Source organism: Myotis nattereri, assembly GCF_964212035.1.
Source record: "Myotis nattereri genome assembly, chromosome: 1".
Lineage (NCBI taxonomy): Eukaryota > Metazoa > Chordata > Mammalia > Chiroptera > Vespertilionidae > Myotis > Myotis nattereri.
In genome coordinates, this window is record NC_138075.1 from 10,839,074 (window position 1) to 10,863,384 (window position 24,311).

Below are 24,311 nucleotides of genomic sequence, written 5' to 3' on the forward strand. Positions count from 1 at the left end.
TAGATGTGACACGCTCAAATATTGAAATATTGAAATCCTTTGAAAATTACTATAACATTGCAACTGCTTCTCTCTCTCTCTCTCTCTCTCTCTCTCTCTCTCTCTCTCTCTCTCTCTCTCAATTTCAGTATGTATACATTTTGACTAAGTGCTTTCATAAAAAGTCCTGAGAATGAACACTGATATTTGAGTCACTGGCGATCCATAATACAGGACGGTCCTCAGTGTATTCTGAATGGATATCCCGTTCTCCTGAGAGCAATCATTGGTCACATTTCAGAGATAACATGCCCAAATTCCATGCAGCCTTGTTTATTTTTGGACGGAAGACATAGTGCACATGTAATCACTCTTTTTGGTACCTGGTTGTAAAAGGAGGATATAGCAGTCATGGTTTAAGGGGCACTGAGGGAAGGTGGGAGAATGAAAAAGTATAAAGAATAACTTGGACACTTTATAATCTGACCTAGAGCAGCCCTGATCATGTCAATTGTTTCTTGGTGTTTGTTTGGTTGTGTTTTGTTGTGGTGGTGGTTTGTTTTTAGATTCCACATATAAGTGAAATCCCATGGCATTTGTTTTTCTGTGTCTGACTTATTTCATTTGTCCATCCATGCTTTTGCAAATGGCAGGGTTTTATTCTTTTTTATGTCTGAGTAATAGTCCATTGTATATATGCACCACTTCTTCATGCATTCTTCTATCAATAGGTACTTAGGTTGCTTCCATATCTCAACTATTGTAAATAATGCTGCAATAAACATAGAGATGCATATGTCTTTTTGAATTCATGTTTTGGGTTTCTTATGAAAAAACACCCAGAAGTGAAATCAATGAATCCTTCTTCCTCTCTTGTTATAACCCTTGTTTTAAAGTCAATTTTGTCCGATAGAAGTATTGCTACCCCAGCTTTTTTTTTATTTCCATTTGCATAAAATGTCTTTTTCTATCCCTTTACTTTCAGTCTGTGTGTCTTGATCTGAAGTGGGTCTCAGGTAGGCGGCATAGGTATGGGTCTTGTGTTCTTATCCATATAGCCACTCTATGTCTTGATTGGAGCATTTCATCCACTTACATGTAAAGTAGTTATTAATACTGATGTAGTTAATGCCATTTTAGTCATTTTTTTCCCCCTTCTTCATCTTCTTAAAGAAGGCCTTTTAACATTTCTTGTAATACTGGCTTGGAGGTGCTGAGTTCCTTTAGCTTTTTCTTGTCTGATCATGTTTTTATTAAGAGTGCTTCCTAGCCCTAGCTGGTTTGGTTCAGTGGATAGAGCGTTGGCCTGGGGACTGAAGAGTCCGAGGTTCAATTCCGGTCAAGGGCACATGCCTGGGTTTCGGGCTCGATCCCCAGTAGGGGGCGTGCAGGAGGCAGCCGATCCATGATTCTCTCTCATCACTGATGTTTCTCTCTCTCTCTCCCTCTCCTTTCCTCTCTGAAATCAATAAAAAAAAATTTTTTTTAAAGAGTGCTTCTTAGATATTGTTAGGCTAATTGTTGAAAACTGTAACAAATAAAGCTCCAGTCATGTTTTCACGGAAGACTTACAGGATATGAAATTGTGAAAACCCCTTTAGCCTTTGAAGCATCATATCCCCAGAGAATGTGAAGTGTGTAAACCTTAGAAAGAATCTTACATATAAATTACATTCCTCTTCAGAAGTTACAGTATTTCCAAAGAATCTTTCCAGGGAGTTTTTTTTCTTAAGTAAATTAACTGTAAAATTTTAAATTAAATATCAACATTTTTGAGTATTCAAATAGCTGCAGAACATAAGTTTTTATCATTCGTAGGCTACTAAAAAGAATGGCAACTTCTGAACACATTTGTTCACTATGTGTTTATCGGGCTTTTCATTTAGGGCTACCAGTGGATCAGTAATTGCGTATTACTATGACACATAATTTACACTACGAAATGACATATTGGCAGTACTTAACAAGTAATTTATAAAATGGTGATTATAAACCGGATTCTATGTAATATTAGCAATTAATTAATGTTTAACATTCAATTTCTGGTAAGTCAATATTCTATTTGACCTTATGATTTGCTAATGTTTAGAACTCAATATTCTTTTTCCAAAAAAAAGAATAATTTTCCTTTTTCATTATAAAGAGTCATAAAGATATCCTTACAGTCAAGTATTTTATATTGAACTTTCTCTTCCTTAGTTGGCATTAAATGTAGTTCGATTATGATATTTTTTCAGAATTCAGCATTACTAGTACTTGTCTTGGTTGCATGTTCTCACCTGCATGTTTTATATAAACAATTGTTTTGAACTTGAAAAGCATCTGTAGTTATATTGAAACCTTGCATTTTGTTTCCAGACATCCTGTTCCTTTAAGGGACTGGAATAGGGTTGTACACTGAGACTAATGGCTTCAATATGATCAAAACACTGCTGGTAATAAATGTAAGTAAACTGATTCAATTACATTAGTAATGTAAATATTAGGCTACTCTAATTTAGTTCCTTTTCTTTGAGATACTTAAAACCCTTTATGACTATTAATATATAGACTTTTAAAAATTCTATTTATTGATTTTAGAGAGAGAAGAGGAAGGAAGGGAGGAAGGGGGGAAGAGAGAGGGAGGGAGGGAGGGAGGGAGAGAGAGAGAGAGAGAGAGAGAGAGAGAGAGAGATGGATTTGTTGTTCTACTTATTTATGCTTTCATTAGTTGCTTCTTGAATGCACCCTGACTGGGGATCAACCCACAACCTTGGTATAATGGGACAACACTCTAACCAACTGAGCTACCCAGCAAGGACCTAGAGAAAGACTGCTTAAGACTTTCAACTTAACTAGACAGAAAACAATGCTAATATTCAAATTGGCTTCCTAATGACTCTTAATCATCTTAAGATATTATCCTAAGAGTAGCTATATTTAATTTTATTTTGCATCATATCACCTGTAGTGAGGTCAGTGGTGGCCCTTAAAAACACAGATCCATGTCCTACTTCCTGGAACCTCGGAATGTTATCTTATTGAGGGGAAGGGGGAAGGCCTTTAAGTTAGTGATTTTGAGATGGGGAGGCTGTTCTGGATTATTTGAATGAGCCTTAGAAGCCATCACAATTGTACTTATAAAAGAAAGGCAGAGGCAGGTTTGAGAGACACACAGACGAGGAGGAAGCAATGTGAACATGACAGCAGAGACTGGAGTGATGCAGCCACAAGCCAAGAACACCTGCATCCACTAGAAGCTAGAAAAGGCCAGGAACAGATTCTCTCCCCTGGAGCCTCTGGAGGGAGTGACACTCAGCTGACACCTCGATTTCTGACTTCTGGCCTCCGGAACTGTAAGAAGTGGACTTCTGTTGCTCTAAGCCAGGCAGTTTGTGGTAATTTGTTACTGCAGCTCAAGGAAAGGAATTAGATAATTATACCCATAACCAGCATCTGGTTGGTGTAATACAGGTAGTTAAATACACGCATAACTATTCTCACTGACCAAAACATCTTTTCATCCCATTTACAAGAGCCATTTCTTAGGATGTAGGATGTAGAACATTTTTAAGAATGACATAGATGGGATTTAGTTTTGTGTTTTAAGAAACTTTCTTCTGATATGCTCCTTAGGTTTTATAGAACTCGTTCCTTAAGTAGATACCATGACTGTTTGAAATAAATTTTGAGTACAGTCTAGATTTCAAACTTCTGACACATTTCACTTGGGAAATATTGATCAGATCTATTAAACCAACCTCACAGGGACTGTATATTTTATAATATTAGACTTTTAAATGTCTCTCCGTGTTTTACATATGTGTCCTTGAAATTTTTGCTTAAACTTCTGTTTTTAGCAGTGTCAGCTCCTGCCCAAGTTCTCAGTCTGCTGCAGACCTGCCCTATGTATTTCAGATTTGCTTAGCCGAACCCTACTATTATATAAGCAATTCCTCGAAATCTTTCTCTGTACAAATATATTCTACTGGTTGTCTCTCTAATAGGACCCTAATACAACTCAATTGTTTTTTTAAGATCATATTAAACAGTTCATTTAAACATAATATTTTTTTTTAATTTAAATTCTTTATTGAGTATTACATATGTCTCCCTTTTCCCCCATTGACCTCTCCCCAGCCGTTCCCACCCCCAGCACATGCCTTCACCCCCTTACTGTCTGTGTCCACGGGGTATGCTCCTGTACATGCATACAAGTACTTTCATAATTAATATTTCTTATAACATATATAATTTTAAATATTTTTTTATTCAACAAATAATCCCTGATATTCAATTCACTTTAAAAGTACATTATAAGAAAACATGATTTTTCCACAAATTATTTCAGGTTTGGTTTGGGGATCAAATAAGCAATAACGTGAGTACATTTAACAATGTCTTTCTGTGTCAAAGCGGACAAAATTATTGCCATGTCTTGATGCTTGAAATGATTGCATTTTACTTTTTATAACAAAAAACAATTACTTTGTTTTTTATAACTTTCCAGGATTTTTAAAAATAAACGTTATTTTCCATCCACCTTCTTTCCGTTCCGAGTTTGTGGAAGAACAGCTCAGGACCACTCTGGTTGTTCTTACCCGTTCAGTGGCCTGAGCAGTGGGGGCCGCAGACCAGTCTTCCTGGCAGGCTGAGCGCTCCAGTCTCCGGTAGGAAACTGCTGAACGGGCACTGAGGGCACCTGGCCCCTCAGACCTGCCTGTGCCCTCAGGCTGGGCAGCAGCCAACGCAGGAGCGGGAGTGGCCCATTCACCCTGAAGCTCCTCCTCGGTCACAGCCTCACAGCCTTTTCAGCAGCCGCCTGCTCTTCCTCTTCAATCTCTTCAGGATCTCTGTCTAATTTTCATGTTGTTTGTAAATGAGGGAACTCTCAAGCTGCCCTTCTTTGTATTTGACACGCTGGGGGAGGAAGAGCTCAGGCCTCCTTCTGAATAGATGGTTAGAACTCAAACTAAGCTGCAAGTTTGATGTGAAATTCCTGTTAGTGTTCACCACCTGAACCTGCCCTAAGGGTAGACATAGCCACATGTGGCTACTGAGCACTTGAAATGCGGCCAGAGGAACTGAATTCTAAACTACACTTAGTTTTAATTAAATTTTAAATTAAAAAATTGGTACTGTAGTTGATTCCGTTTTGGAAACATTTTAAGTATGTTTGAAATAATGAGCATGTGAGACGGCCCATGTGAGGCTGAGACGGCCCTGGTGCGGTAGAGACGGCCCCAGTGAGGTTGAAACGGCCCCCGTGAGGCTGAGATGGCCCCTGTGAGACGGAGATGGCCCCGGGAAACTGAGAAAAATACCACATGAACTCACTCATTTATGGATAATAAGGACCATTATAGACTGATGAACAAAAATGGATACAGAGGCAGAGCAGCATTGAGCAGAATGTCAAACTACAGTGGGAACCCTGGGGAGGGTTGGGGGGAGTAGGAGATCAACCAAAAGACTTATATGCATGCTTATGAGAATAACTAATGGACACAAGACACTGGGGGGTGGGGGAAGCCGGGGGAACGTCAAGGGGGAAAAAAAGGAGACATGTGTAATACTCTTTGTAATACTTTAAGAAATAAAATAAAATAAAATAAAAAAAGATATAACGAGCATGTGAATGTTTTTTGATGGTAAATTTAATTAAATCTAAATACAGATCAGGCATTTCCAATGAAAAGTTAGCATCCAAATAGAAACTTACACCAAGGGTAATGAACACATTGCATTTTAAACTTAGTACAAAAAAAGAAATGTAAAATGTCTCATTATTTATTTATTAATATTTTTAAGAGCTTGCACGCAAGAAAATAATTATTAAAATAAATGCCAGCAGTTTCTTTATCCTTTTACAAAGTGGCTACCATAAATTTAAAATTACATACACGGCTCGCATCTTATTTCTAGTGTACACCCGTCATCTAGACAGCCTGGCAAATGGAAAAAGCCCCTCACATGGTGACTATTACTTGCAGGAAAGGAATAATCAGAATGCTATTTCTTATGAAGATTAACCGTGCTTAACCTGTAACTATGAGAATTACTTATCCTGACTCTTCAGGATCACGTTTTATTCTTATGTCCCTCAAGTTCTTTTTGCAACATGGACAGCTAGGAAATAACTGTGCTGATAAAGGATAATGAAATGGAGGTAGCAGCTGAATTGCAAGGTGAGGTTTCCGACTAGTCACTTTCTGGTTTTTAATCCTCGCGCAGGATATCCTTCCCAGTGATTTTTTGAGTAGACGGGGAAGGAGGGACTAGAGGAGACAGACAGACAGACATGGATGTGAGACACGTCCATTGACTGCCTCCCCTGCACTCAGGTACGGGCCCTCGACCGGAACCGAACACGCGACCCTTCCGTCCGTGGGCCCACGCGCTCTAACCACTGAACACACCGGCCAGGGTACGACTAGTCACTTTCTGGACTTGGTCCGAGGCCGAGAAAATGTCCCCAGTTTCTACACTCGCAACACCAGCGAGTGCCCCACCCAGCTCCCAAAGCCATCGGCTGTCCTCTGCCCAAACCTGTGGCCTTTCCCAGAAGGTTTTCAATTTATTCCCAAAGGAGAACGGCCTGCAGTTCGAGAGGCTCCGGGTCCCCAGCCCAGCCCCAGAGGCGGCCGGGAAAAGACAGTCGTAGAAGCGGGCGCGCCGCCGTACGGCCTCAGGCCGAGTACCGCGGGCTGCACCGCGGGCCGCCTCGGAGTCCCCGACAACCGAGCTCGCGGAGGGCCCAGAACACGAGCACCACCGCCCGGCAGGAGGCGGGTCCCCCACCCCGCCGAATCCCCGAGCCCGGCTGATGACGAACACAGGGCGCGACGCACGCAGACGGATCGACGCACGCACGCACGTACACGCCGCCCCGCGCTCGCACGACGGTGCGTGCAGGGAGCGCGAGGGAGCCCGGCCGTCACCGGCGCGACCAGCGTTCCCCCTCCTCCGCACCCTGTGCTCCCGCCACCTCCGCCCCTCGGCGCCCGCCTCCCGCCTCCGTCCGAGGCCTTCGAGGCAGCGAGGCTCCCGGCCTCGCTCCTGTCTCTTTAAATGGTGGGGTCAGCGGGCCGCCCCTGCAGCTGCTGCCTGGGTGGCCCCGCGCGCCGCTATTGAGGGGCGAACCAAGATGGCGGCGGCTTTGGCTCCGTGAGGAAGACGGAAGAGGCGGTGGCAGCGGCGGAGGAAAGAGGTTTCCAGTAGCCTGGGGCGCTCGGCTCCTGGGGGCTGTCGGCGTCTCCCGCGCAGGGGAAGCAGCTGCGGCAGGGGCAGGCGCCTGTCGGCGTGGGACACTCGAAGCAGGAGAGCGGAGCGGAGCCGCCGGCTGCGGTGGCAGGGCCAGGTATAAGGAAGGAAAACATGGCGGCGGCCGCCTGAGGAGGCGGCGGCGGCGGCGCGGGAAGCGGCTTCGCGGACGACATGGTGGAAGCGGGAGCAGGGCAGTGACCGGCGCCCCGAGTTGGCACCGCGGCCGGGCGGGAGGCTGCGAAGAGCTGCGCGCCCCCCTCGGGACGGCCGGGCTGGCCGGGGCTGGACAATAGCGCCGAGGCCCCGGAGGCGAGGAAAGGCGGGGGCCCACAGCTCTGCCCGCGAGCGGGCCATGCCGGCGGCTGCGCGGCCCCGCGGCGGCCTGTGGCGGCAGTGAAGCCGGGGAGCCCTCCGCTTGCGGCGTCTTTGCGCCTCGGCTGCCCCCTTCCCGGCCCCGCTTCCTGGGCGACTCCGGCGGGGCCTCTGCCCCGGCCCCTGGGCGGCACGATGACCGACACCAGGCGGCGGGTGAAGGTTTACACGCTCAACGAGGACCGGCAGTGGGACGACCGGGGCACCGGGCACGTGTCGTCCGGCTACGTGGAGCGGCTGAAGGGCATGTCCCTGCTCGTCCGGGCCGAGAGCGACGGTGAGTGACGCCCCTGCGCGGCGGGACCCGCCTCCCGGGGCCCCTTTGGGCCGGGGGCCCGCTTCCTACGAGGACGGAGGGGGCGCCCGCCGGTCCCCCGGCCCCGGCGCTGCTCGGCGAGCGGTGGAAACGTTCCTGCTCCCAGCGCCCGGCGGCACCTGCGGGTACGAGCGGGGCCCGGCGGGTTCGGGCTGTGCCGCGCCGCCTGGGAGTGAGGGGAAGGGGAGGTCGGAGCCGGACCGGGAGTCCGGGCCGGGCGGTTCTTGTGCGCGACAGTGACCTTGAGAAAGGCCCCGATCCATCCGACCTGCCGCCGCCGCGCACCCGCCTGCGAAGCCGGCCCGCAACCCCGTTCGGAGTCGGAGCTGGGGAGGTCTCCGCCGTTTCCCTCTTTGGAGGACTCTTCGCTCCGCTTTTTTTTTTCTTTCCTTTTTGAGCACTTCTGCTGCCTCTTTCTGATCCTGTTGCAGGCTGGCTACACTGGATCCACGTTCAGGCCCCTCTACACACCGTAGGGGAAACATGCTCCTTTGCCGAGAGAAAGTGGGGTCGGATTCCGCACTGTTGGTTTTCCTTTCCGGCAGCAGTGCGGAACCCCGAGTGTGGGTTCCCGTGTGCGGAACCCCGAGTGTGGGTTCCCGTGGGTGGGTTCCCTGTGTGGGTTCCCTGTGTAAAGGGCGTGCGAGTTCGGACTCGTTCGGTGCCAGCTGTTTTGATTGCTTAAAGGTATATTGGTTATTTGGTTCCGTTAACAGGTGGGGGAAAGTTGGCAGATCATCTTTAAAACCGTTCGAATCTGCCCTAGGCTTCGAATATTTGGAAACAGCCCTCAAGGTTCAAAGAACCAGGTTGTTAAAAATAAATAAATAAAGGTTTCGCCTTTTTATAAAGACTTTCTTTTGTGATTGCCAATTCCCTCGGTGACCTACGGTGAATTTCACTTAAAGACAATGTTCGTGTCAGGTAAAACTGTTTTCAAATTGCTTTTTAAATTTTTTTTCCTTGTTATTGAATTTGCTGGGGTGACACTATTAACAAAATTATACAAGTTTCAGGTGCGAGACTTTTAATTGGACTCTACCCAGAATTCCACTTACATAAAAAACAAAGACTCACCCTTGTGTAATTGAGGATTCTAGGAACATTGATTTTCAATTTGAATGGAAGAATGGTAATTTGGAGTATATTGCCAACAGGTTAGCTAGCTTAATATGGCTACCAAAAATAACTTAAAACTGGAGAGAAATTATTTCCTTTTGGTGACATTTTAAAGGATTTTGAATGCATTGGGTATATTTTTTTCTGAGGACTGTTAAAATATAAGTTTGAATGTCAAGTGTTAGTGTATGATGACTTTTAACCTCTACATTTTGGGATGCTTGGGAAAATTTTTACATAGTAAATTGGAAGGCTTGGGCTTTGTTTGTAGGTTCAGTTAACTTTTGAGATGAAAGCATGAGTAGATTTGCCATTAAGATTCTGAAATCCTATAATGTGAGACAAAATCCTATTTCACATCATGTATTTAGTTGGACTAAAAGTCTTTAAACTGTTTTTAAGCATTAAATCTCAAAGTCATAAACGTCTTCTATGTATGGGGAATCATACTCTTTTAACATAATAATACGGGAATCCCTCCTTTCCCCCTCATTTTTATTTTCACTACTTTAGAAATAGCCCCAAACCTCCTCCCTCCCTTTGGAAGGTTTGGGATCCAGCAATAAGGCTGGTTGAATCGCTGAAACAATGGACTTAACTTATTTCATCTCTTTCCCTATTAGAGAAAAATTAACTGATGTACACTTGTTAAATTTACATTGTAAAGAAAACTAAATCCAAAGAGTGGGTTTAGAAAATTGTAAATACTTGTGAAATATTGTTGTAAATAATCTTTAATTTGATGAGTAGTCGTGGTTTTTTTCTAACAGGAAAATTGCAAATAGGAATAACCAATTTTTTTTTGAGTGCCTACTATGTGCCAAAGACTCTTTATTGGTATCCTCTGGTATAGGACCTATTATTAGCTGTATTTTACAGATAGGGAAACTGAGGTTTAGAGAGGTTTCTTAACAACTTAGTTAAGAAGCAAGGTCAGTGTTCAGACTGAGTTTGATTGAGATACCTAGTCTATGACTTAAAACTAGTATCAATTATTTTACTATCATTAATTGTTCAGTCTTAAATTCCCATATTGTCTACTTGCATTTGCTGCTTTATGCTTAGATTCAGACTTATCTCAAAGAAAATGAAAAAAAAATTTAGCCTGAAGATTTTATCTATCTACAAGCCACACATGGGAGTTTTTGTATTGACTGCTAGTTGGGGTTATCGGTTATTGTGTGCTTTCCTCATTCTCCATTTAAGATCATTGAGAAGTTTCTTTTTATTGTGATGAATAGAAAGTATTTACGATTTTCTATACAATGAGTCATTTATCTTGTTAGAGTAGCTTAGACACTCATCTGAAAATCAGGAATGCAATTTCTGAATGGAAATACTCTGGCCTCCCAATTACAGGGCACATCTGTCTGGGTAAGTATGCTCTTTCCCCATGAAGCTGAGTGGCTTGGCTAATCTGTAGCCCATTTTACCTTGGAAAGGATAGATGTCCCAACAAGCCACTGAGCCCATTTTCTGCATTGCATCCTTATTCAATAGGTTCCTATTGGCAAGAGATTGTAGGAACATGTATTTTTCTTTAATAAGATAATTTACCTCATTTCATAAAGTATTTTTTACATTTCAGAATAGTTTTATCTATTATCTGACTGGACTATTTCAGAGTTTAAAAGGGTACATTCTCATTGTAAATCAATAAAAAGTTGATTTAAATTCTCAGTGAGGCGTGAAGAAAATGAGACATGGGGAAATGTTTTGGTCAAGGTAGCACTGCTAACTAATGGTAAAAATGGAGTTCTGTCCTGCCACTGGTAGAACTTGGTTGCCTCTACTCCTACTATAATTAGAAAAGGCGGTCAGAACACTTTGGGGTGGGAGAGTCTGTCTTGTTTTGGCTGCTGTGGTGAGAGAAATGAACAGAGAAAGCATCAGTTTTTCGTTTTTGTTTTTTCTCACCAGAGTAGTGAGGATATTTTTCCAATGGTTTCAGAGAGAGTGAGTGGAAGGAAGGGGGAAGGAAGAGAGAAATATGTTAAGTGACAGAGACACATCAACTGGTTGCCTCCCACATGTGCCTGGAGGTGGGGAGGGCAGGGATCAGACTTGCAACTGAATCGAACCTGAGACCCTCCAGTGCACAGGCTGATGCTCTAACCCAGGGGTGGGCAAACTCTTTGATTCGAGGGCCACAATGGGTTCTTAAACTGGACCGGAGGGCCGGAACAAAAGCATGGATGGAGTGTTTGTGTGAACTAATATAAATTCAAAGTAAACATCATTACATAAAAGGGTACGGTCTTTTTTTTTTATTTTAGTTTTATGCATTTCAAACGGGCCGTAGTTTGCCCACGGCTGCTCTAACCACTGGGAACGCCGGCCAGGTGGCATCGGCATTTTTCATTGCTATTAGCTACCAAGAAGAGCTTAGTATCAGTACAAAGAAATAGTTCATTTGAAAAGTTGATTTAAATACTTTTTTTCTTGTGTAGACCTACATTGTAGAAAATTAATAGGTTTAAGATAACCAAACCCTTATTTATCATCTGTTGCAGGTGATAAAGTTTTGAGGGGCATTAACTATATTGGATATAGTTGATGGGGAGTGTAGTGAAGACTTGACATAGGTGTGGCCTATGCTACCGATGTTTTTTCCTAACCCATTTCAGTTTTTATATATCACCTGTAATTTGGTGGACCACAAAATCAGGAAGAGAGGGACTTGGAACACAGACCTGCTATAGGTATAAAGCATTCACTAGTCTATCCAGATGAGATTTGGACTTCCATTAACTCGTTTTTGGTGGTGGTTTTTCTTACCAATGAAGCATTGTACCTGAGCCCCTGCCCTTAGCTTTGAGTATTGATAAGAACTATATACTGGAAAAGCCTAGAGCAGTGGTTCTCAACCTGCGGGTCGCAATCCCTTTGGGGGGTCGAACGACGCTTTCACAGGGGTCGCCTAAGACCATCGGAAAACACATATATAATTACGTATTGTTTTTGTGATTAACCACTATGCTTTAATTATGTTCAATTTGTAACAATGAAATTGGGGGTCACCACAACATGAGGAACTGTATTAAAGGGTCACAGCATTAGGAAGGTTGAGAACCACTGGCCTAGAGGTTTAACTGCTTACTCAGGAGTGACAAGGCTGGAGCTGTTCATTCTGAAATAACCTTAAGTGTTTATCCAAATCAAAAGTAAGGACGAGACCTAAGATAATCCCATACTGCCTGAATCTGATTGGTTATTGGTTGATATTAAAAATAGAACCACAGAAACTATAGAGACTGTAGTATCTCAGTTCTCCAATAAAAGGAAATAACTTATAAATAAATGAATTTTCTAGCTCAATAAAACTGTATACCAGAGATTAAAACGCAACAATTTTCATGTAATGTTTCTTAAATATATGCTTGAATTTTTTTTTTTAAGCAGTGTAATGAGCCTGTTAACCTTTCATTTGTAATGTGTTTCTGGATCATCATTTTCAATACTAATTTTTCTACTATATTTACCAGTATAGTGATGCCAGTGAGATGATACTCTCTTCATGCCCTAAAAAAACAAGAGTGCTAATTATGTACTAGATACTAGGATAGGCATTTTAATATAAATGTTCAGTTATTACAACATCCCTATGATGAGGTATTATTTTTTCCAACCATAAGTCTTGGTGTATTGAATTTTTTTAAAAATCCTCACCCAAGGACATGTTTTTGTTATATATATATATATTTATATATATAAACACAGAGGAAGGGAGAGGGATGGGGAGTTAGAAACATCAATGAGAGAGAAACATCGATCAGCTGCCTCCTGCACACTCCCCACTGGGTATGTGCCTGCAACCAAGGTACATGCCCTTGACTGGAATCGAACCCGGGACCCTAGAGTCCGCAGACCGACGCTCTATCCACTGAGCCAAACCGGTCAGGGCCAAGGGTATGTTTTTATTGATTTTAGAGAGAGAAAGGGAGAGAGAAACTTCTATCAGTTGCCTACCATATGAACCTGAAACATTTTGGTATATAGGACAATGCTCCAGCCAACTGAGCCACACGTCCAGGGTGTATTGGTTCTTTGATTGGATAGTTGTGGTCTTTTCCTGCACCCAGCAAGAAATCTAGATTTATTATAATGTAAAATCTTTTCATTTTAAAATTTTTACATACGTATATGAATATGTTTGTTAGACTAGGAATCAAACAAGCTATCTGTGGGCTGCATCCAGGCTAATTTAAACTTTTTGGAATGATAATTTGGTCTGCACTACCAACTACCCTTCATCCCACCCTGGGAGGTGTTTGTTTTGATGAGGTTTATTGGGGCTTGGCAACAGGATACAAAAAGAAAAGAAAAAAGCTCTCACATTGCATTTTATAGGAGAAACCAAGGTATCGGGAAGCAGGGAGGAAACATTTTTAACTATACTCAAAGTGTACTATTTGTTTTATTGTGAGTTTTTCTTGCTGTCAATGTATGACTGCTTTGACCCATAATTGTCTTGGTGGTGTTCTGAGTGGCATTTCCCCTCTACTACCATTGTTCCCCCATTTCCTGAATGTTGTATAGACCTCCTTTTTGTCAGTATATTTGGTGCATCTGTTAGTGTCAGGATACACAGATCTATCTCATCTAAAAGTAGAATAATATTCCACTGTATGTTTAATTCACACAGTACATTGTTTGTGGCACTTCTCAAAACTTTTTCCTCAGGATACCTTTATACACTTAAAATTGAGGACCCCCAAAGCTTTTGTTTATGTAGGTTGTATCTATTGATATTTACCATATTAGAAATTAAAACTAAGACTTTCAAGAGCTTTTCTAAAAAGAAATTTAATGAAAAAGAGTTATTATTTTATAGTTTTACAAATCTCTTTAGTGCCTGGCTTAATTTTTTTAAAAGATGATTCTCCTCTTCGGTTAGCCTCTTACAATATCACAGTACGGACACTAAGAAAAATAAGGATAGAAAATTCAAATCACCTTTTAGTAATCCTATATAATAAAAGCCTAATATCGTGTCTGGTTGACCTGTCGGCTGTTCAACTAATCAGAGCGTAATCCTATATAATAAAAGGGTAATATACAAATAGACTGAATGGCAGAACAACCAAATAACCAAAGCATAATATGCTAATGATATGCTAAGGCTGCTCAACTGCTCACTATGATGAGCACTGACCACCAGGGGGAAGACAGTTGACCGGTGTACCAGTCGCTATGACGTGCACTGACCACCAGGGGGCAGATGCTCCAACCTGTAGGTTAGCTTGCTGCTTGGGTCTGGCCCATTGGAGAGCTAGACAGGCTGGACACTCCCTGGAGTCCTCCCACAGTCCCTTCCCCGGCTGGCCAGCCTCCCGTGTCTCTCCCCACCCCGGTCGTGCACCAGTGGGGTCCCTTGGCCTGGCCTGCTCCCTCTTGCAATCCAGGACCCCTCGGGGGATGTCGGAGAGCCAGTTTTGGCCCAATCCCATAAGGGGAGCACTGATCAGCCAGAAGCAGGACTCACGGCTGGCGAGCGCAGCGGTGGTGGTGGGAGCCTCTCCTGCCTCCACAGCATTGGACATCCCCTAAGGCAGCCATGGGCAAACTACGGCCCGGATCCGGTCTGTTTGAAATGAATAAAACTAAAAAAAAAAAAAAAGACCGTACCCTTTTATGTAATGATATTTACTTTGAATTTATATTAGTTCACACAAACACTCCATCCATGCTTTTGTTCCGGCCCTCCGGTCCAGTTTAAGAACCCATTGTGGCCCTCAAGTCAAAAAGTTTGCCCACCCCTGCCCTAAGGGCTCCCAGACTGCGAGAGGGCGCAGGCCTGGGTTGAGGGGATCCCCATTCCCCCCACCTCCCCCCCCACCCCGCAAGTGCACGATTTCATGCACTGGGTCTCTAGTATAAATATAATTTTGATTTTCCAGACCCCTTAAGATTCCCACACTTTGAGAACATCTGGCACAGAGACCCCCACACTTTGAGAACATCTGGCATAGAGATTGTTTCTAGTTTTTTATTATTACAAACACTGCCAATGACGTCTTTTTTTTTTTTTAATGTTTTTATTGACTTCAGAGAGGAAGGGAAAGGGAAAGAGAGAGAAATTTCAGTGATGAGAGAGGATCTAGGACAGGGGTGGGCAAACTTTTTGACTTGAGGGCCACAATGGGTTCTTAAACTGGACCGGAGGGCCGGAACAAAAGTATGGATGGAGTGTTTGTGTGAACTAATATAAATTCAAAGTAAACATCATTACATAAAAGGGTACGGTCTTTTTTTTTTTTTAGTTTTATTCATTTCAAACGGCCTGTGGGCCGTAGTTTGCCCACGGCTGATCTAGGATCTGCTGCCTCCTCTACGTTCCCCACTGGGGATCAAGCTCACGGCCAGGCACGTGCCCTACCAGGAATTAAACCATGACCTCCTGGTTCATGGGTCGATGCTCAACCAGCACCGGCCAGAGCAAACGTTTTTAATTTTGATCATTTTTTTTCCTTTCGGTTAGGTTGAGCTTTTGTGCAGCTTCACTTTTAAAGAAGCATTACTTATTTAGTTGCCTTAGTTCTCTGACACTAGACCTCTTGCATCTTCTGAAATGTTACAGAGTAATCCAGTTGTTTTGTTCACTCTACTGTCTTATTTATGTAGATTTCTAGAGATGAATTTTTTTTTTAGGGCATGATATATTTCAAGATAGGTTTTTTGGGGGATGTATTTTCTCATGGAAACCATGTTGTAAGTGTAATTACATGCCATGATTCATCTTTAAAAAGTAAGTTTGATCCATAATATACCTAACATACTCTGATTTCTTTGGGAAATAATAGAATACAATTTTTGTTCTGGTAGTTAAAACAGTACAAGAATATTTACAAAGTTAGTTGAAGACTTTTGATAAGCGCCCTTTTCTCAACTGTCTAGTTACTATTTGGGATGGGTAAAGCAGCTGTTAAGTGTTATATGAGAAGAAATGGAAGCTTTGGGTGAGAGACAGGTGCAAAGAAACCTGCTTCTTCTCAAGCATTTTGGGCCAGAACCTGACATTAGATTAGTTTTTTGGGGGTTAAACGAACTGGTTGACAAGGGAAAAGAAGTTTAGTTTTAAAATTTACTTTTTGTCACAAAGCAGTAGTTATTTTCTAAATATCATGAGTCTTATGCTACTGCTGGTGGGAGAGTGGGGGGATCAGAAGTGTGCAAATTAGCTTACAATGAGATAAATTATTTGAAGATGGAGAAGTGTGGTAATTCCTGTAATAAATTTCCTTAGCTGAAATTGTATGTGCATCAAATGTTCAGAAAAGAAAATATGTGTGTATGTAAAGAATATATCGTTTTGCTGCTTTGCAGTTACATAATGGAATATCTTTTCTTTTGTTTCCTAGGCTCTCTACTTTTAGAATCCAAAATAAATCCTAACACTGCATACCAGAAACAACAGGTAAAAATATGAAGATGTGTTTTATTTTGCATATTATCTTCTCAGTTGGTGATTGGATGAAAATTTACTCTCTGATTCCTTATAATGAAAAATTAAGAACAGATTACAACATACTTTGCCAGTCTAATTCTAAAATACAATTTCTATCAATTTTTAGCATATGAAACAATCATTCTAAATTTTAAAAAAAAACTTGATTTGTATTAAGCCAAGTTTATGTTCCAGGTAGTCTAGCAGGTGAGCTTCGATACTCAAAAGGTAAAACAACTCAGTTTTATTGTTTCTGCCTAAAGTGTAAAAAAACGAGTGGCAACTGATGTAATCATCAGCCATTAACACAAGTCCTTCGTTGTTGTAGATGCTAGTGCAGAAGAAATATTTGTATCCCTCTACAGCAAATCAGTGTAGATAAGAATCTGATTTCTTCATTTTTAAATTTTTACTTATTGATTTGAGAAAGAGAAAAAGAAACATTGATTTGTTGTTCCATTTAGTTATGCATTCATTGGTTGATCTTGTATGTGCCCTGACCAGGGTTCAAATCTCCAACCTTGGCATATTGGGACGATGCTCTAACTAACTGAGCTACTAAGATTCTGGCCAGGGCTAGAATCTGATTTCTTACATAGCCTGAAGAGGACTTTATACTGATGATACAGTTTTTAAGGCAACTTTCAATTTGAGTATATTCTTTCTTGTATTTTTCTGATATGTAAGAGATACCAGAAAGTAAATCTTTCCCTCACTTAGTACTACTAGCACTGTCGACAAATGGTATTTATTTAGAACTCACACACATATTGCTCTACAAAGCCAGTGAAATCAGTATCAGTTTCCTCATTGCCCTGAAGGTGCAGAGATAAAATAATTTAAAATAAAGAATATACAACACGTTCATACATAAGTTACTTTATAAATATATGCATGTATCATTTTATAAATTATAAAAGGGCTTTGCTTCATCACCAACACTAAAATACTGCTAGAAGGAAATCAGTATTGTCTTTATTTTGTACATTAATTGATGCCTAAAGATTGCGACTTGCTTGAAAACACACAGAGAATACATAGGAAAGCTGGTACTAACTCCTAAATTTACTTAATGTTGATTTATTTGTCCCAAAACATCGGTACAATATGAAACATTTTTCTAGTAGTTTAATGGTCTTTGTTGTATTTAGTGTTCTTAAGAAAACTTTAGGTTTGATTTGAATGGTTGGAGACTAGACTATTTGGCTTTGATATTTCATACTTAAATACATAAATTCATGTTTTGAGGTTTTAGCTGAAATGTAAAAGCATATCCTAAGAAAAAGGGAAAATTGAGTCTATTTTGAGGATGAATGAGCAAGTCCATGTCTATTAATGATTAACCTATTGATTAACAGGCAAGGTGATTTGATGAAAATTAGGCTCTACAAGGAAAACAGAAGGGCAAGTTGTAAAAATTTTCTAACTTCCAAATTGCCACATGGATAATTAGCGGATGTCTAGCTGTGCTCTGATTGAAATCTCCCAATGATTCTGAATATACACTGTAGCAGAGCAGTTGCTTACAGTTTTATTAAATCTATCTTATATACTAATGTGATGGTTTTAGATTTGTTCCAGTGGGTGCTATCACCACTTTTCATAACAGTTTGCATCAGTACTCATTTTAAAGTTGAAGAAACCAAGGCTCGGGGAGACCAAGGCTCGGGGAGAGAATTTCTGGCATGTTGATCTTATAATGTTCATGTAAATTATTTTGAACCTGAACAGCTACTCATCAATGTGGAACAGATTACCTGCCTGGGATCCATGATCTCTAGAAGTTCTTGAAGATAGTAAAGAGGGGGATTTGAGCTATTTTTAAAAATTCTAAATTAGATTATAGATTTCCACTAGTCAAACCTCAGTTCTCAAACGTCTCCCACCTTGAGCAATTTGGTTCTCAACCAAGTTGTTCATGGAAAAACATCTTGGTTGTCAAACAAAATTTTGGTTCTCGATCCAACAACACAATCAGTCATGTGTCTTTCTGGAGTCAAAGAAGAGAATGTGGAAGTATGAGTTTACTGCTAAATCTTGCGTTGTTAACATCTCAAGAAATTGTGCCATGAATATTTTTGGGGTTTTTTTTTTTTGGCTTTTGTTGCTGATTACTAAATATATACAGTAAGTCACCATGGATCTGAAGAATCTTAGGTTAGTAATAGGAGAAAAGTGAAAAGGAAAGTTGTAAGAACAACGATAGAGCTTAGATATGTACTGTATATAAGAAAGGTTACGATGGAATCATTTGGGGGTCTGGCAGATTAATTCAATTTACATTATTTCTAATGGAGAAAAATGATTCAGTTTTCAAACAAATCGCTTCTTGAACTGCCTTCCAGAACCAATTAAGTTAAAAAACTAAGGGTTCACTGTATTAGTAATGCTGCACAGCCTGATCAAGTGTACACTTCTGGCTAACATCACTTTAGTTCAGTGAGAGAATATATTGGTCTTATGATGGACAGTTACATACTTGACTGAACAGAGTTAATATGCAAGTGTAGCAGACAAATTTTTAAACATGGGATCCATTTATGTATAGTAAGAAGTGTCTTTGATAATGAAAAGTATTAGAAACTGGCACAGTGTTAATAGATATTCTTTAAGGTACCTTAAATATAATTTAATCATGTTTCCTCCTCAATACAGGAACTTTTAGTACCCTAATAGATGCTTAACCAGCCTTTGATTGGCTCTTTCCAGTTTCTTATCAGTTGGATTTAAATGTAACTCTCCCTAGTGTCCTTCAACATTTCATAGACTTCTCTCAATTAGAGGACCCTTTTTTTTTGAAATGGTTGATTGCTGTGAAACAGTGTGCATGTCAGTGTGCAAGTTTGAGAAGATACCTAGACCCTATAAATATTTTATTATACCATGCATATTGTAGAACACACATTATTTTATATTACAGGGGATATAAAATGGTCTCTGTGTTTTAAGTGTAGTGTCTTGCTGAGATTATATCTTAATAAAAACTGTTGATTGAACTTACTGTTATTAAAAAAAGTGAGCAAGTGTAAAGTGGTGGTAGCACCTTGCTTCTTGAACCACAACACTGGTGCATGTTTAAAAACTGTCTAGATGAATACTCACATACTACACATTTAGCCAATAACTTCATGGGCCCCAGACAAAGAGCACTTGACGTTGACAACAGGAGGAGGAGGAGGAGCTAGGTTTATCAATCCCATCCTCATAATATGCCCTAGTTATTAAATGCTCAGACTTTTCTTTGAGCCTAAATTGAACTTAATGTGCAAGCATAGGATACAATGTTCACCCTGTATGTTTTAGTACACTTAGTTTGTATGCTCATTTTGTCATGCTTTCCATATATTGGTTAAATTTCTAAAGAAAAAGAGTTTTCAAGTGAAGTATAAAAAGGCATAGTTAATTACTGATACCAGTGTTGCAAAAAGTAAAAATGAGTACTATTCTCAATTCTTTGTTTTCTTAATTTGCTTTACACTTCGAAGCAGTTCGTGGTAATGTATGTTAATAATTCAGACTTCTTTTTTTCTTCCAAGGATACTTTGATTGTGTGGTCGGAAGCTGAAAACTATGATTTGGCCCTTAGCTTTCAAGAAAAAGCTGGATGTGATGAAATTTGGGAGAAAATATGTCAGGTAATTTTAAAAACTAGAAAACCAACATATTCTTAAGTATTTTGTGGGGGTTTTTTTGCTGTGCTTTCAGCTAATGCCCAAGATTTTAAATAAATCCTATACACAAGCATTTCATATAGATCTTTTATATTTACTGCTTTCTGTGAAAAGCTTGAATTATAGAAAAGTTCAGTTTCTTGACACCAGATATCCAGCCCAGACAGACCTTTGCTATATGCCAGAGTTTTCTATTTATTTATTTATTTAATTTCTTACTGATTTGAGAGAAATTGATTTGTTGTTCCACTTATTTATGTATTCATTGGTTGATTCTGGTATGTGCCCTGACCAGGGATTGAACCCACAATCTTGGTGTATCAGGATGAAGCTCTAGCCAACTGAGCTACCCAGCCAGGGCTGGATGCCAGTTTTCTATTCAGCTGCCTTTGAGAGCTCATCCATTAGGGCTCACTTGTATCTCAGGTTTAATAATTCAAAACCAAACATAATCTCACTTAGATCTGTTCATTCTCCTATATCCCTCATCTCATCTGAGTAAATGCCATCCAATTGCTGAAATCAGAAACTTGAAGGTTGTGTTTATCCTTCCTTTACCCCTTATATTCATTCAGTTGCTCAATTCTAAATCTTAAATCCATTCACTTATCTTCATTTTCACTATCACAGTTTACTAAGCCACCATCATTTTGCTGTTGTTGTTTTTTTGCTTTCATCTTGACTGGTCTTTTCAAATCGATAACATAGCTAGAGTGGTCTTTTTAAAAATGCAAGTCTGATCATATCACTCTTTGTTCAGTAACCTTTGTGGCTCTTCACTATTTCTTCAACTTCATCTTGTATGTTCTAGTTGATTCTGGACTTTCCTAGTGACAAGTACTTCAGTCTATAATCTCCATAATTTATTGTGAATGCATTTTATGTGCTCCAATGATTTATTTAAGTCATTGGCTCTTGTTATGGACTCATTTAGACCATTGCATCTTAAGGATAGTTTCTCTATCTCTAAAATTTCTTTTTTTTTTTTTTTAATATATTTTTATTGATTTTTTACAGAGAGGAAGGGAGAGAGATAGAGAGTTAGAAACATCGATGAGAGAGAAACATCGATCAGCTGCCTCCTGCACATCTCCTACTGGGGATGTGCCCGCAACCCAGGTACATGCCCTTGACCGGAATCGAACCTGGGACCTTTGAGTCCGCAGGCCGACGCTCTATCCACTGAGCCAAACCGGTTTCGGCTCTAAAATTTCTTTTAGATGGAGAACAGTCAAGCAGATTCTTTAATTCAGTGGTTATCGAGGTTTAGTCCTCAGACCGGCAGCATGAGCATGGTTTATTTTTGTTGGTTTGTTTGTTAATGTTTTTATTGATTTTTAGATAGGATGGGAGAGGAAAAGAGATAGAAACATTAATGATGAAAGAATCATTAATCAAAGACTCATTGATCAGCTGTCTCCTGCATACTGGGGTTTGAGCTTGCAACTCCCCCTACTGGGGATCAAGCTCACAACCCGGGCATGTGCCCTGACTGGGAATTGAACCAGTGACCACGTAGTGCATGGGATGATGCTCAATTCACTGAGCTACACTGGCCTGGTAGAGCATGGCTTTTATAAGAATTTTAGGTCAGATTTTCTCTGTAAAAGGCAAAAACTAAGTATTTTAGACTTTCAGTTTAACAGCTATTCAAATATGCTGTTTTAGTGCAAAAATAGCCATAGATAACACTTAAATAAATGGGAGTGGTTCTCTTCATATAAAATTTTATTTACAGAAACAGGTGGTAGGCCAAGTTTGGCTATAGTTCATCAACCCTTGCTTTGGGCAATTCCATTGCACCCTGAAATTTGAGAGCCACTGCCTTAATAGAAGCTACAGCGTCCTTGAGACAGTTTTTCCTTAACTTACAGAATTTATCTCTGCTATGCATTCTACTCAGCTGTGTTTTTCAGAAATTAACTTACCTGTCAAGCTGTCGCTTCCTTCTAAGAGACGAACATCTAAATGCCTTCTTTGTTTTCTGTTCCATTACATTATTTTTATAGCATATTCCTCAAGGTTTTGTCCGTAAAGTTCTCTCAAAAAAGGTGAAATTAATGAGCTCAGGTATGCTAAAATTATTAGCACCCATTCAGACAAGTTTTGTTCTCCTTCACCTTTCTGAGTTGAGCAGTCACACTCTGGGCACAATCTTCTATTAAGCCAATATTTAACTCAAACCTGCACTCAATCTGTTGCTCTCCTTTAATATAATTGTCTAGTTTTTACTGTACTTTTCCTTAGTCATCTTCATTTGGGGCACAGCTAATATAGTAATTGTATGCTTTCCTAGGAATCACTGGTTATTTAATGTTCTTTTCTGACCTTCTCCAACTTTTACATAATGTGTTCAGTATTTTGTTTCTAAGTCACTCTTTTATGATCCTGTTTATACTTTTCAGTCATATTTCTGGATCCTGGCGTATACTAGGGAATTCATTATATTTTGCACTCTCTGAGATCTTACATGTTTCTCAAGATCTCACCATTTTTTGATCTAGAAACCATTTTCTAGTATACTCTTTGATAGCAGTTATGTTTGGGCGCATCTCTTTTCCCTTTTTATATTTTTTATGGCCTTCACATTCTCATTATCTTCTTGTCCAGACTGCTAAAATTTATACTTTCTCTTAATGAAAGCTCTTTGCTAGCTTATAACTTTTGTTTCCATTCTTCCGTTGTTTTTGTTTTCAAAGTAAGACTGAAACATATTTGTCAAATTTTACAATTCCATCTTAATTCCCTGAGCAGATCAAATTCCAAGAGTATCTTAAGTGCAGACCCTTTTCATTCATTACCTTCTTAAAGGTTATATTTGCAAATTACCTCAAGAAGATAGCATTTTCATTACAATAAAGGCTCTTGTTCCTTTTTTTTAAAAAAAAAAAAAATCAAATGCTACCATTTTTTTTTTATAGGTAAAACCATGGCTTGAAAATTAGGAATCTAAAGTTATAATGAGAACTTATGTAATTAACAAATCCAGAGCTAAACTTGAGGTCATGCCAGGTACAAGCTGTAAATGTGCCTAGCCTCCTGTGAGTGGTGCTGCCCACTGGGTTAAGGTCAAGATGATATCACCTTACAGCATATTTCAAGACATATTCCAGGCCTTCGTCCCTTCCAATATTTGTCAACAATAGCTTTTTTAAAAACATTTTTATTGAGTTTTTTAAAAAAGAGAGGAACGGAGGGAGAGAGACAGACAGACATTGATTTGTTATTTCACTTATTTATGCATTTATTGGTTGCTTGTATGTATCTTGACCAGGGATCGAACCTGCAACCTTGATTTATCAGTATGACACTCTAACCAACTAAGCTACCTGACCAGGGCACTATCTCTTAACTATGCTTAGTTAGCAATTTAAGTTTCTTGGCCATTTCATGTAAGGCCTAATTTTTCCATGCTTCCACCATTCAATTTGGCCTATTGGGCAACTCTAGTGGCAGTTTTGCCAAGAGAGCAAAATAGTTTTTTTAAAAAAATATATTTTATTGATTTTTCACAGAGAGGAAGGGAGAGAGATAGAGAGTTAGAAACATCGATGAGAGAGAAACATCGATCAGCTGCCTCCTGCACATCTCCCACTGGGGATGTGCCCACAACCCAGGTACATGCCCTTGACCGGAATCGAACCTGGGACCTTTCAGTCTGCAGGCCGACGCTCTATCCACTGAGCCAAACCGGTTTCGGCGAGAGCAAAATAGTTTTGTTTCAACGTATGTCTTTGACCTTTTGTAAAAATACTGTTTTACCTTAAAATGTATTTAGCTGTGTAGAGTTATCTTTTTATAATTAAAGCCCTTACACTGACATAAATTTGGGGTTTTATGACAAAATTAAGGACTTCTTCTGGAGGACCATGAAAGGTTTATGTATGTAGACAGGAAAACTCTTCTGTGGTTTGATTATCTAACTTTTAGTAGATATTCTTGGGGATAGCAGGTTGTGTGGTTCCATTTTTGTATGGGTGCACTTGTTTCCCACTCGGTTTCCTTAATCATATTTTTGGACCTACCAACCAGTGTGTACATCACATCAGTGACCCACTTTGGTTCAAAGCCATTTTGTATATGCCCTTTGGCCCTTGATTTTTTATAATTGACATTAAGTATTTTCTTTGTTGCTTACAGTTATATATATTGTCTATGGTTT

General features: G+C 40.3%; 2 protein-coding genes across 3 annotated transcripts in view; both read left to right on the forward strand.

The window, feature by feature from the left end:
• The window catches only part of CATSPERB (cation channel sperm associated auxiliary subunit beta), a gene marked incomplete at both ends in the record, with an annotated part of 106,065 nt that extends 99,280 nt beyond the window's left edge, over positions 1-6,785 (forward strand). The window contains one exon of the mRNA XM_081084991.1: positions 6,586-6,785. Within this exon, the coding sequence (XP_080941117.1) occupies positions 6,586-6,785 (200 nt within the window). The remainder of the gene's footprint in view (positions 1-6,585) is intronic.
• Positions 6,786-6,871: 86 nt separating this feature from the next.
• Positions 6,872-24,311, forward strand: part of PPP4R3A (protein phosphatase 4 regulatory subunit 3A) — a 37,919-nt gene continuing 20,479 nt past the window's right edge. For both annotated transcript variants that reach the window (XM_081089669.1, XM_081089670.1), the window contains exons 1-3: positions 6,872-7,873; positions 16,393-16,448; positions 20,015-20,113. In XM_081089669.1, the coding sequence (XP_080945795.1) occupies positions 7,732-7,873; positions 16,393-16,448; positions 20,015-20,113 (297 nt within the window). In that variant the 5' untranslated portion in view covers positions 6,872-7,731. The remainder of the gene's footprint in view (positions 7,874-16,392; positions 16,449-20,014; positions 20,114-24,311) is intronic.